We start from the raw sequence: 13,983 nt of genomic DNA, 5'->3' as shown, positions 1-13,983 counted from the left end.
CTCTGGCCCTCAACGTGCCACCGCTGAGCACTCTATCTGCTCAAATATGCAAGTGGCCCTCTGCAGGGTGGAGAAGAGCATAGCTGAGTAAGCCTTATCTGGGCCCCGCCCAGCTGCCAGGGGCCAGGTCTCTGGTGTCCCTTGACTCACAGGCCTGCCTGCAGCCAGGGCAGGGTGGGAATCCAGCTCCCAGGAGCACCCAGACCAGACGGGGCAGGGCAGGAAGGGACAAGACCGACCCCCCCCCCCCCCACACACACACACACACCACCACTCCCGTGAGCGAGAGGCTGGGCAGGGACTGGAAGGTGACTTCTCACTCCAGTGGCATTCCATCCCCCTGAGCTCACCTCCCTCGGAGCAAGCAGCACATTCCAGCAGGGCCAGCCCCATCCCAGCTGGGCCCCCATCCCTGGGGGCTGCCTCTCTGGGGCTCAGTTACCACACTCCCAGGAAGGGATCTCTGAGGGCCCCTCCCTCCCTCCAGGCCCCAGAGCTGCAGCACACTTCCCTCTCTGTGCACAGCAAGACCTCACCAGCCTGCCCCGCCAGGTGCAATGTGTTTGTGGAGGCTCCAAGAGGCCGGTCTCCTATCCCCCTGGCTGGGGTTCCAGAGCTGGCACCTGGCAGAGGCTGGGCTTTTCTGAACCCCACAGGGGCATTCTACACGTGCAGCGGAATGTCTCTGGAAGGGCCCCCGCACCTGGCTCTCCTTCCACCTCCAGGACTGCTCTTTGGCTCCCCATAGTCCTCCTGCCCCATGCCCACTTCCCAAAGGCAAATGCCCAGCTCGCCTGCTTTCCCACTCGAATCCTCCCTCTGGGCAGTCCTACCAAAGGCCAGGGCTTCTGTTACTGCCTCCTGCTGGTGGCTGCCAGGAAGTGGCTCCAGACAAGATCTCTCTCCAGAATTAAGATCTAGGCATCCAGGATACCCCTGGGCACCCCCACTTGCAGGCCACAGGGTCTCCCAGTCCCAAAAGCACCCAAAGGTACCCTGATCATTTCCCCTGACACTGGTCTCCCCCTGCCCCAGGTCCTGATCCCAGTGAGAAGAGGCGTCCACCCATCCATCCCAAACACAACCCAAGGTGGGTCTTGTCTATTCTGCTTCCTGAACAGCTGTCCCTCCCCACTCTCCCGAGGCCCCTGCTGAGTTTGGGCACATGCTGCTGCCGTGCCCCCTTTACTCTGTTGTACACTATGTCCCAGAGAGGACCAGAAACCTGCCTACACACTTCTCCACCAAAGCCTCTTCAGGAACCTCCTGCAGAAGGGGAAAGTCTCACTCCTTGAACTGGCATTCAAGGCCCTGCATTTGGTCCTCACCCCTGTGCAGCCTCATCGCCTATTACCCCTCTCTCCCTGGACACACAGAACACCTCACCGGCCACCTGCACTGCCTGAACTATCCTCCTTCTTCCCACCTGCCTTGTCCACCTGGAGGACTCCTACTTAACCTTCAAAGCCCTGCTAAGGAGTCCCTTCTTCCTCCCAGAGGTCTCCGGACTTCTCCAAGAAGAAGCCACCCCTTCTTCTTTCTGCATTGCATTTCTCCTGTGGAGGGTAGCCCGGAATCCTATTTTTTGTTCCTCTTATCTGACACTCTCACAAGACTGAGCATCTTGAGGGCGAGAATTGTGGTTAGTTCATCTCCCCAAAAGGCTGGGAAGAAATCATGCAAAACCACAAAAATCCCGCCATCCAAAGATGTCAGCCCAGCGCTTCTGACGCCTCTCTCCCTCCCAACCAAAGATCCTATGATTCCAAACTCCACACGTGAGCATGTGAACCTCACGTTCTACAATCCCAACCTGAGCGGTCTGTGATTTCATTCCAAAAATATCATGCCCCTGATTTTACAATAGGGAGAGACTATAATTCTAAAATCACCTTCCCAAAAGAGCTGTTGGCACCCCCATTTCTATCTTCTCCCCTGACCATTCTGATTCGAGGACCGCACAACTTCATGAGACAGTGCGGGGGGAGCCCTGCCGGCCTGCAGCGGTGCCCCTGCCTCCCCAGGCCCAAGGCCCACATCTGCAGGTGAGCGACTGGCTTTGCCCGGGCTCAGACCCGAACTGGAGACCCGTAAGGGCAGGACGCCCCATGGCGTTTATTCTCCCTCATCTGCCAGGTGAGGTGGTGGGCTGCCCTGGGTCCCCCATCACGGGGCCTGCCACCCCACCTCTGCCCCTTAGGACACATAACCCTTCCCTGACTTCCTCCTCCTTTTGCTTCTCACCAGCTGCCAACAAGCCCAGAGCCTGTGGTCGGGTTGAGTCTTGTCTTCTCACAGCAGGGGCAAGGGAGCCAGCGATAAACACATCTGTGATCCTTTCCAAGATGCTCCGTCAGGAGTGGCTGCGGGCTGGCCCCTTTTCTGCTGTCAGCTCCCTACCTCTGCTGTGTGTGGGGCCCACGGAAGCCTACTGTGGGGGAGGTCCTGCGGTGGGACCCCATGTCTTTGAATAACAAATAGCACCCTGCAGGATCCCGCGGGCATCTCCCCACTGGGGCCCTCACCAGGCCCTGACCAGCACCTGAGGGTCCAGAACAAATTGAGGATCAGGGCCCCATTTAACAGATGGGGAAACGGAGGCTTCAAACAGAGATGGGACCCTGAGCTGATATACACTGAGCCTTACTAACCCCAGCTAAGTGGCTGTCCTTGCTCCTGACCACTTAGATATGTGCCTGGACCCTTGGCGGGCCCTGTAGCGGGGAGTGACAGTCTGGCCACCGCAGGGCTAGGCTGGAAAGCTGCCTTCCCTCTGTGCTCTGCCTGAATAGTATGGCCACTGCCCTGGGTGGCCTCCCTTTGCACCCTACAAAGGGGTGCTCAGGTCTATTCCCGTGTACAACGGGAAGTCCTGAATTCTACTTCCGGGCTCTGGAAAATACATGGCGTCAGGGTCAATGGCTGTTCCAGGAAGGGTATCCTCAAGGATCCTCCCAAACTAGAGTGGAGTTGGTAGGTATGGGGAGTATCCCCTCAGCTGGGTTTCCCTGAGCCGTGAGAGTTGTTCCTGCTCAGAAACATCAAGTTGGACCCAGCCTGCACTCTTCCCAGACCCTGTTCCTGATGCTGCCCAAAGCTGTACTCTGCATCCCTGGTCAGTTTCTATGATTTTCGTACCTCCTCCGCTCCAGAACCATCAGTGACCATGAGGTGCTCAACCATTCACTCTGTACGTATGCAGGTCTCTGTATGCCAGGCTCTGGTGTGTGGCTGTGAATGAGACACACAGGGTCTCTGTCCTCATCAAGCTTATGGTCTAGGGAGGGGAGCAAGCTCCAGAACAAGGCAGCATCTGAGAAAAGGCTAAGAAGGAATTGAAAGGGAAGCTTCTCTGAGGAGGGGACATCTGAGCTGAAAGGTGACCAGTAAGAAGAAGGCAGCCCCAGGAAGATCTGAGGGGAGAATGCAAGGCCCTTCTCACTCCTTAACGTGGCAGGTGACCTTGCAGGTAACAGCGGCTGTTACCCCTTCAGGGACCCATGACCCCCGAACTGACCCCAAGTCCCCACCTCTGGCCTTTGGCCACCCCCTCCATACAGCAGACCTGGGTTACCTTCATCTCTCTTCTTTGCTTAGTCAAACCTCACTCATTTGGGGGGCCCATCTCCTCCAGGAAGCCCACCAAGGTTGGTTTTCTGATCTCTGACAGTTCCCAGCATCTGCTTCCCCCAAGAGCTGCCTGGAACGGCAACCATGGCCCTCACACCTGCTGCAGTGACATGACTTCTAAAACCCTCTCCCATGTGATATACACAGGTCCTTTCTTACCCCAGGCTAGGACTTCTCTCCTTCAGTTCTCACAGGGGCCCAACCTGGTAGGCACAGGTGAAGAAACTGAGGCCGGGAGAGGGAAGCCACTTGCCATCCTTCTGTCCACCCCCAGGGAGTGACAGCTTCCAGGGCGGGAGGGAGCCTGTGATCTGCGACCCCAGCCATAAGGAGTGATCTGAGACCACAGGAATACAGAGGAATGGGCAGCTGGGAACCCTGGAGGGGTGTGCTGGCTATAGGTAGGCACTCCCAGCCACAGGACTGGATAGGCAGGGCCTTACACTTTACCCCAGGACATCATCCTGGGGCAGGCCAGGTGAGCAGCTCGGCCTGTGTGACTCACCCTGGCAGCCTGGGAGGCTCTGACACACAGGATGTGGCAAGAGGCTGGAGAGGAGAAGGAAGAGAGTGGGAGGCCTGCTTTCAGGCCCGGCTGGCCTGTGTCACTCCTCTGCACACCAGGGGGGCTCGCTCCCCTCTAAGGTGTGCATGCGTGACCCCCGCCACTTGCCAGACAGACTCCCTCTCCCACGACACATGCTCACACGACTTGTAATTATGCCCAGCCTGTTCTGAGGACCACCTAGGTGCCAGGCCCTGGGGTGAGTGCTCCCCTGCCCCGTCTCTTTCCCTCTCCACCTCAGCCCCGAGGACACTCCTGCCAGCTCTGCTTCCTTCTCGTGAAGGAAGGAGCGACAGAGCCAGAACGCGAACCCAGGCAGCCTGCTGCCAGCCCGTGCTGCGACCACCACACCGTGGCAGCGCGTGGCCAGCTCGAGAGCTAGGAGCACTGGGTTCGAATTCTGACCTTGCTCATTAGCTGTGGGAACCTCGGCTTGTTACCTAACCTGGGAAATGGGGATCATGATAAGACCATTCATAGGAATGCCTTGAGGATGAAGTGAGCGGATGCCTCCAGAGCTAGAAGACCACCTGACCGACAAACAGGCTCTGGCAGAACAAGATTGGTGCCCCTTAACCATCTGTCGCCTGAATGGGCAGCTTGCGGCCCACACTTTGCCAAGAGATGTACATGTTGGAGCCTCTGGTCATCTTCCTTTTCACCTTTTTCTGTATTTTTTAAGAGCTACCGGTGACTACCAGTTCTAAACACCCAGACTTAAAACGAAGGGACTGCACAGAAAAATCTGAGTGTAAAATCGGAAGGTCCAGCCACAGTGGGCCGCATTCCCACAGAGCCACACCAGGCAAGAACCACGCTGGGCTCCTTGGTTCGCCATAGCCCTGTGCACGGTTTCCCTCGTTGTTGTCACTCCTGTTCCTGCCCGGCTCCTGTGGCCTCCTGTAGTGCCCGCACAGGTCCTGTCACTGCGGTGGTCTATCCCCCACCCAGGTGGCACGGAGCCCTCACTCCCAATCTGCCCTGGCTCACAGAGGCTTCTCTATCGAGCTCCAAGCGGCCCCCAGAGACTTTCCTCTCCCAGCACCTCCTGGGCCTGGGGGCTCCAGCGTGGGCTCCCAGCACCGTGGCCTTCACAGGCACTTACAGAGACCACTCCCAACCTCAGGCTTCTGTCTGGGACAGCACCCAAGCCAGGCAGCACTGACTTGAGAGCCCCGAGACGCCTGGTCAAGCTGCTTGTGCTTGAATACTTCTTGGGACGGGGGGCTCACTTTCTTGGTAACTCAATCTGTTTCTCAACGGCCGTGGCTTGTCCTCACACCGGTAGGACCTGCCTCTCTGTGACACCCCCCACCCATGGGCCCTCACTCTCTACTCTGGGCCTGAAGACCCATGTGCCCCCTTGCCTTGGGACAGCCAGCTCCTCATGGGAAGAGATGTCCAGCCCCCTTTCGATCCCAGCACCTCCACTAGAAACATTCCGAAACATCCCTGACTCTCTTCTAAGCTGAGCCCAGAATCCAGGAGGATCTCAGGAGGCAATAAAGACAGAACAGTCACCCATATCTTGACTAAGGTGAGCAAGGACATTTCAGCGGCCCCGGCAGCTGCTCCACAGGGATGATTCTTACTGAACTCACCTCACCTCCTCCCCACAATCAGAGATCTGTATAGCTGATTTTGTGGGCCCAAGGATAAGACATCACATCCGTCCCTCGTTCCATCTTGCCGAGTTCCATCCAGTTTGTTTTACCAGAGACTCGGTTATTCAATCTCTCCAGTAACTGACACGCTTCACGCCATACCCAGATCCTGACCAGCAGCAAATCGATGACAGAGTCCAGCCGAATGAGGCTGAGGGCAGAGCCCTGGGGCTCACCACCAGACACCCAACACCAGCTGTTAGGAATAAGCTGTTTCACAGCACATCTGCCAGAGCCGCCCGGCTCCCCTCCCTGGCTGCCTACCTTTCGGCCCGCCTCGTTATTGTGTAAGTTCATGAGAGTCCGGGCATTCTGCTTGATCTCCCGGGCATCCACAAAGACCTTGGCGAAGCCGATGCCGTAGCGGATGTCGGCAGAACAGCCACCCCACTTCCAGCCCTCGTCCCGGTGGTACTGGCCTTGCTTCTCCTTGTCGCAGCCACAGTCACTCAGGTTGCCTTGGGTACAGGCAGCTGTGATGGCGTGGGCCACACCGGCGGCAATGATGGCGTACGTGAAGGCAGCCTCCCGGCTCCCTGCAGGGAGAAGAGTGGAGAGACTGGGGTCAAGTCCGGGGCACCCTGGGAGAAGGCCAGCCTGGATAAGAAGGGGAGCCAAGCTCACTGTAATGCTCTGCAGAGACGGACTGAGTGCCTACCGTTCCTCACCGCCCGAGAAAGCTCCGTCTGGGGCCGATGACAATGCCCGACACCCGCCAGCATGCACACACCCATTCAATCCTGTCACTGAATGCCCTTGGGGTGTCAGCTGGGCGGCGCAGGGGTTGTCCGGCTTCTGGAGGGTTGGATGAGGGGACCTCTCTGTCGATTCCCACCCACTCCCCGCCACACTTGATGTGGCCGTGTAAACTGTGTGCACACTAATGGCAACACACTACAAAGCGGCATTTCTTAAAACACCTCCAGTGTGCACAGGCCCTGGAGCCAGAGGCCTGGGCTCAGATCCCAGGACCGTCAATCCCTGGCTCTGGGACTTTCAGCCAATGACGACTCCTCCCCGTGTCTCAGTCTCCTCAGCTGTAAAATGGGGACATGGCCATCGTGCCTTTCTCAGAGCAATGACAGAGAACGTTAAGAGTTTGTCCGTGTCAAGCTCTCGACTCCGTGCCCGGCTCATGGCACCTGCCTGACACAGCAGGTCTTGCGTTTGTGGTCCCTATTATCATGGCTGTGTGTCGCCTATAAGGCCCATCCCCTCCTCTTCCCCATGGTCCTCTCACTAGACTGTGAGCCTCTCCAGAGAAGGCTGGGACCTGGCCCCTTCGTGTCTGTGTCCTCAGGCATCATCAGTCTGATAGACACGGCAAGGTGTAGGGAAGGGATGGGGACTGCGCACAGTCAGGGTGGAAAGGGGCAGGAAGGAGCCTGGACAGGAAGGTTCAGGGGAGGGAGGGCGTTGGGGGGGCACCTTTCCCACAGGTCTTCCCAGCTGCATGGAGATGGCGTAAATCCTGTAAGGATTTACAAAGGCTCTGCAGGATGGTGCTAGGGCTTTAAGTGGGAGTAAAAGGGTCCTGAGTAGCTGGGGCACAGCAGCGCTGCCACCCTGCCCCTTAACCTCTCTGAGCCTCAGTCTTTCCATCTGTAAAATGGGTCCGAGAGCAGCGTCTGCTGTATGGAATGAAGATGAACCCAGGCACTCTCTGGGAAGCCCCAGTGAGCCCTCAGCAAGTCCACTCTCACAGTGGGGTGGCATGGTTCAGGGAGGGCTCCCTGGAGGAAGAGGCCCCACACCCAGAGCAGACAGATGAGGCAGGGCTGACCAGTCATGAAGGGGCAGGGAGAGGGTTCCAGGGTGCTGTGATGCACGTGACCTCAGCAGTGGGTGAGGCAACCTCCAAGCTGCTTCGGGCCTCAGGTCACACTGATGCACACTCAGGTAGATGCCTCCCCCATCCACCCCTCATCCACCTCCTGGCCTCGCCCACCCGGGCTGCTGAGACACAAAGAGCCTGCCTCCCACCCCATCCCCAGCCACTGCTCTCCCACTGTCTGACTGACATCAGCCTGCCCACCCGTCAGATGGCTTCGCTCTACCAGGGCGCTTTGCTCCGCCATGCCGTGCCAGCCTTCGCTCTACCAGGGCGCTTTGCTCCGCCATGCCATGCCAGCCCGTCCGTGGCACCCCTGTTCACACAGCGTCTCCAATCCCAGCCCCACCACTTCCGGTCTGTGACTCAGGCAAGCTCCTTGTCCTCTCTGAGCCTCAGTCTCCCTGCTTGTGAAATGCAGATGATGCCAGTGCCTACCTGACAGGAGCTGCTCGGAAGGAAAAGGAGTGGGGGTGACCTGCTTAGCCCAGTGCCTGGCTCACCAAACACCCCTAAACTAGGCACTCTCTCCTTTTCACTGTACCTCAAGCTCGAACCTGGAAAAAGGCATTATTTCAGCACCTACCAGGTTCCTGACCCTGCACACCTTATTGATCACATTAGTATTAGAAACCGTGTGTGTGTTAACACGTGCCCTGCAGAGCGCTGAGCACAAGGGAGCATCGACAGGGGACAGCCCCAGCGTGGACAGGGGACAGCCACAGTGTGGGCACATGCACAGGCTGGACCTCGGGCAGGCTGGATTCCTGACAATGCTTTCGTTCTGTGAAATTAAGAAATGCTGCGTAAGATCGTCCGCTGCGCGGCCGGGCTCACAGGAAGGCAAGGGAACCCGTAGGGGCCGTGTGTTGAGGACAGAACTGATCACCAGCAGGGCGAGTAGGCATGGGATGTGGCCATCTTGTGTTGCTGGGCTCTGCAGAAAAGGGAGCTCATGAATTAAGGCCTCAAGGCCTGGTGATCAGGCCCTGGGTCCCAGAGGGGTAGGACATTGGAAAGGAGCTACTACTTGATGGACAGAATTGCAGAGAGGGCACGCTGGGAAAGTCGCTGCTCACGCACACACACCCAGCAAAGCAGGACAATAAACACGCTACCTTAGGCAGCACAGGAGGTGGGAAGGTAAGGGGTGAGGACATGAGAATCCTGGAAACTGGGAGCCTTGTCCCTGCCTTCGAGATATGGCTCAGACTTGTCCTTCTGCATGCTCAGGGGTTCCCAAGGGGGAAGACTGGCCCCAGGCCGGTCATTCCCTAAGACCCCTCGAGAAGCAAAGATAAAGCTGCCAGGCACCAGCTCACAGCAGAGTACGAAACACATGAGGAAATAATATACTAGATTCAGCCAACAGTGAGATTAGACCCTCAGTGACACCAAAGGAAAGAGTAATGAGATGGAGAGCATAAAGAGAACAGGATGGGGGTCATTCCCATTCCACCACTTCCCAGCTGTGTGACCTCAGGTGAGTCACCTAACCTCTCTGTGCTCCAGTTCCTCCACTATAAAATAGGGACGGCAACCACGCACTTTCTTAGGGTAGCTGAGAGGATTAGAAACACTAACAAAGATAAAACATTTAGCACAGAGCCTGGTATGAGAAAGGGGCCCCAGATACTAGATTTATTACAATTTCTATTCATACGGTAGTAACAGTTATTTTTTAATTTATTTTTTTTTAAATTTACATCCAAGTTAGTTAGCATATAGTGCAACAATGATTTCAGATTCCTTAATGCCCCTTACCCAAGTAACAGTTCTTTATGAGAGGTTGAGGAGGTAAAGAGTAGGAGGCAACGTTGATCTTCATTTATGGTTGAAGAAAACGAGGCCAAGAGAAAGGTCTGGCTTGCCCTGGGGCCACCCAACGGGTGGGCAACAGAGCTGAGCTGCTGACTTGGCCTCCAGACACCCCATATAGATCAAGTCTGTCCCCAGGGATTAAATGGCTGGAGGTGCAGCAGCAGCTGAAAGGAGACTGTGTCCCCTTTATCAGACCAAGAATGGAGTATGCAAATTGAGGAGGGGGCGGGGAGCCAGGCCGGTCATCTGAGACTTGCCCTTCTCCCAGACTCCTCCCTGGAGGCGGGGCCAGGGGCAGGGTGGGGAGGGGTGGGACCAGCGTCCTTTGTGGTAATTTTGTGTGCAGTGCAGGTGACCTGCCCCTGGTCCCTCTGAGCCCCCTGAGCAGCGCACACCAATGCAGGTGGTGAGGGGCAGACAACGAACTAAACACGGCTTCTGTTCCCAGGTACACTTAGGTTGGGGAAGCATAGTTGAACCCCCACACAGTTAACTCTCCTAAGTTCAAGGTGGACCCCACCCCCCCTCCCCACTCCACAGTGAAGTCCCATCATGGGCCACGGCCTGCCCCTCCCCGCCAAGCTGGCTCTTACCTCAGCACCCACTGCCCCTGAAAAGTGAAAATTGTGGCTTAAGAGTTCCCAGGGACCCAAGTACTGGCTGTTCAAGCCCAATGCCTCGGGGTGCTAAAGGGTCACTGTGAGCCCTGCCACTGACCTTGATGTGGGCCTTGCCCACCTACATTAGACTGGCACTGCCTGATCCCCCCTCCCTTTCTCCCCCACCCCCCACCTGACCACTGAGGAAACTGGCCTGTGCATCAGGCTACCTGCGTATCTAACGTGCTTTAAGCCTCTGTTGTTTCTTCTGTGAAATGGGCATAATGACAGCATCTAGGCATCATGGGCTACTGAGCAGACTGAACCACAGAACGAGGGGAAGGGGCTGAGTACAGAGCCAGGCATGTAGTAAGTGTTCAGTAAATGCCAAGCATCGTTGTTGTTTTTGTTATTATTACCCCCAGGTCCCATTTTGCCTCACTGTGCTCCATAATGCCCCGAAGGATAAGACAGCCTCACACAGAGGCAAGTGGGTGGGGTTGAGCCAGCCATGTCTGCCTGCCCAGCCAAACTGCAGGTTCACAAGGCGACAGTGACCACATCTGTCTTGCTTCCATTGTTTACAACCCCCCCCCCCCCATAATGCGTGAGGGATGAATGAAGGAGCAGGTCTGTTTCCAATTTCAACCCCGCCAGGAGCTGGATGACCTTGCACGAGTCACTTAACCTCTCTTCGTCTCCATTTCCATACCTGTTCGTGTCACCTACTCTGTAGGAAGAAATAGGTCTCACCTGGCACAAAGCTGGTGCTTAAATAAACTGCAGTGAGTATTGCAGAGATTATAATTGATAAAATTACAGGCACACTGTTGGGAGATACAGAAAGAAAGCTCCCCTCCCCCCCCATTTAGTTTTTTTACATAGCCCTCCTGCCATTTTAGATTGATTTGCTTATTGTCTGTTCCTCACACACCTACCACTCCCATTCCCCCCCCCCCCCGCCACTGGAATATAATTTCCTTGAAGGTAAGCACTCTGTCATGTTCCCCATTGGGTCCCCAGGGCCTGACACATAGTAGGTACTCGGTAAATTTCATTGCATGAATGAATGAATGAATGAATGAATGAAAGCTTCAAACGGTGGCCAACAACTTTTATTTAGGGCTTATTTGCCAGGCTCCCGGCTAGGCAATTTGGGAAAGTCTGCTCACCTATTCCTTAGGAAAACAACCCCGACTGAAAAGTTCAGAGAAGGTCTGACAGGAGGGTGGGGAGCAGTGGTGAACTCAGCCCATTCAGCCTACTTCCTCCAAGATACCAGCACAGAGTTAGCCAGAAGCTGGGGTTTTTGAGGGGGGTTTTGGGTTCAGGGAGAAGGCCTGAAAGTAACATTTGTTGAGCACCTACTATGTGCTAGGCCCATACTTGGCTCTCTGTGTTGTGTTTCCCAACTGCCCTATCGGTAGACGTCACTGTCCGCAATTTTACAGATGAGGAAACCGACGCTCTGAGAGGTAAAAGTGATTCACTGAGGCCACCCACCTACAAACTGGCCACAACTGGGATTCTAGACCCAAGTGTCCTTTCTCAGCCCCACCCACCTCTCTTCCTGGTTCCTCATTGCATCTGGAAGCCCACGGTTAAGAGAGATTCTTTTGGCTTAAGGCATGGATGCTTATCAAAATGCCTTTATTTCTGTCAAGAGATGCCATTAGGTTATCAGTTAAAACCTATCAACAAATAATTTATAAGACCCATTCAAGTGAGATGGCTTGCTAAGCTAAGAGCCGGTTTTGATGGCAGGGAGAAGGTAGAAAAGGATTCCAGAATCTTAAAATCTCAGACTCTCAAGGTGAGAGGCCATGTTACACTGCATCCATCCGTGGGCTCTTCCTGCACCCATCCCACATGAGTAACACCTTGATTTATCAGTGAGGAAACTGAGGCTCAGAAGAATGACTTGCCCAGACAGAGCCAGGATGCAAACTTCGAGGTCACATGCTATCTCCAACCACTCCGGGGCAATGCCCTACACCCTGGCCATTCTCAGGGCTCCCAGGACAGCCCGTGTCTCAGCTGCTTGGGTGATTTCCTGAAGGTCACCTTGTTTGTCTCTTATGAGGCATCTGCAAGAGTGCATTTAGGGTGTCTGTTTATGACATCCTATGCCCAATGGCATAGTTCATCATAAGCATGGCAAAGTCATAAAATGCTTATTATTTGAGAGGCTCTTTCCTAAGCACTCAATATAGATCAACTCAATCCTGGCAACTGCCCTATGAGATATGGACCATTACTATCTCCATTTTACATATGGGGAAACTGAGGCCTGGAGAGGTGACGCAACCTGCCAGGACTTAAACTTGGCTCAGCTCCAGAGTCGGACCCACTCTCCTGCCTCCAGGTCATGACACCCACTCAGTCCTCCTGACCCCGACCCAGGCACTTTTCCAGATCTTCCACATGGAGTCACTGAGCAGCACATGCTGGGCTTGGCCACTGCTGACCACGCACCCTCCAAGAACAGACCCACCCCCCTCTGCCTGGAGAGTCTACCTGTCTCTCCTACCCCTGAGCTGAGGAAGAACCTCCATCAAATCTCCTGGACCAAGCCATGTGCCCTGTGCCATCACTCCACAGATATTTCTTAAGCACCTGTCATGTGCTGGGGCCTGGGGATACCGACAGGAGAGACTCAGACATGGCCTTGCCTTCATAGGGGAACAGACAGCACGATCACATCATTCAGTGGCAGCTGAGGACTCTGAAGAACATAAAACAGGGCAGTGTTGCTAGCCGGGTACACCGGGGGTCGTGCCTTTAGAGCTCAGAGGAGCCAGCTATGCAGCTCTCTCTGTGAGGAGCCCGCGTGATGACCCTGACACAGAAGAGCCATTGGCAGAAGCAGGAGAGCCAGGGGCACAGGGGAGCCGAAGCTCTCAAGGGCGGTGGCAGGTTCTGCTGGCTCCACCATCCTGCCCTGCACAGAGGCATCCTCAGAATCAGAGAACAGACTCCCAGAGCCGCAGACGTAAATTCCTCCTGGAATGATAGGTTCATGGAGTCCAGGAGACTTGCCCAAGGTCACCAGTGACTCAGCGAGACTAGGGGGACTAGGACGAGGCTCTTCTCCTGGCTCCCAGCATGGGGTCCCCACTCTCACCTCCACCACATCCTCCTTAACTCTCAGGGCACCCACATCTCCCGGTAAACTTTCCATCCAGAAGCCCAGGTAACTGGCTTTAGCTCAGAACTTGGATACGATGGAGCTTATCCGTCCTTCCTCCTCTCTACTCCTTATTCGGCTGGGGGGACCCTGAGCAAGGGCTCTGCCTCCCCGAATCTCAACTTTCCCATCTGTGAAATGAGAACCACCAGGAGGACACTGCCAAGTTGCCATGAAGAGTAGTGCACCCTCTGTGTAAAGAGCCCAGGCCCTAGGAGGTGCTCAGGAAAGTGTTATCACTGAGGTGAACATGGGGAGCCCGAATGGTGCCCTCCACACAGCCCAGCTCCATAACGATCCCGGTGGGTACAGAGGAAATAAACTGATGACCAAGCCTGCCCGAAAGATTCCATTCCACCGCCCTGTGCAGCCACCGTAAATGGTTTGCACCGGAATATTATCTGGGTGTATTTACGGTATCTTACTGGAAACCACAAAGTGCATTGTATTTTTTTTCTTTTGCTATTTAAAGCCAATGGGTCAGAGAGTGAGCAATCTGCAGTGACACGGGCTGAAATATATGATGATTTGGAAAATATACAGATGGAAAAAGGTTGCTTTTGCCAGTCCCGTGGCATGGCAACTCACAGCCCTTCTGGGCTCAGAATGCCACACCTGGCTGTCTCCATCCAGAGGAACTAGAGAGCTTCTCAGTGAACAACTGGAAGAACTCGGGGTGCTGGGAG

General features: G+C 55.4%; 1 protein-coding gene across 2 annotated transcripts in view; it reads right to left on the bottom strand.

The window, feature by feature from the left end:
* The window catches only part of WNT7A (Wnt family member 7A), a 79,271-nt gene that overhangs the window by 32,772 nt on the left and 32,516 nt on the right, over positions 1-13,983 (bottom strand). For both annotated transcript variants that reach the window (XM_047850584.1, XM_047850583.1), the window contains exon 3: positions 6,124-6,395. In XM_047850584.1, coding sequence (XP_047706540.1) covers positions 6,124-6,395 — 272 coding nt within the window. The remainder of the gene's footprint in view (positions 1-6,123; positions 6,396-13,983) is intronic.

The sequence above is a fragment of the Prionailurus viverrinus genome, chromosome A2 (genome assembly GCF_022837055.1).
Source record: "Prionailurus viverrinus isolate Anna chromosome A2, UM_Priviv_1.0, whole genome shotgun sequence".
Taxonomy (NCBI): domain Eukaryota; kingdom Metazoa; phylum Chordata; class Mammalia; order Carnivora; family Felidae; genus Prionailurus; species Prionailurus viverrinus.
Note: the sequence above shows the minus strand (reverse complement) of the source record. Positions and strands in the feature narration are given on the sequence as shown.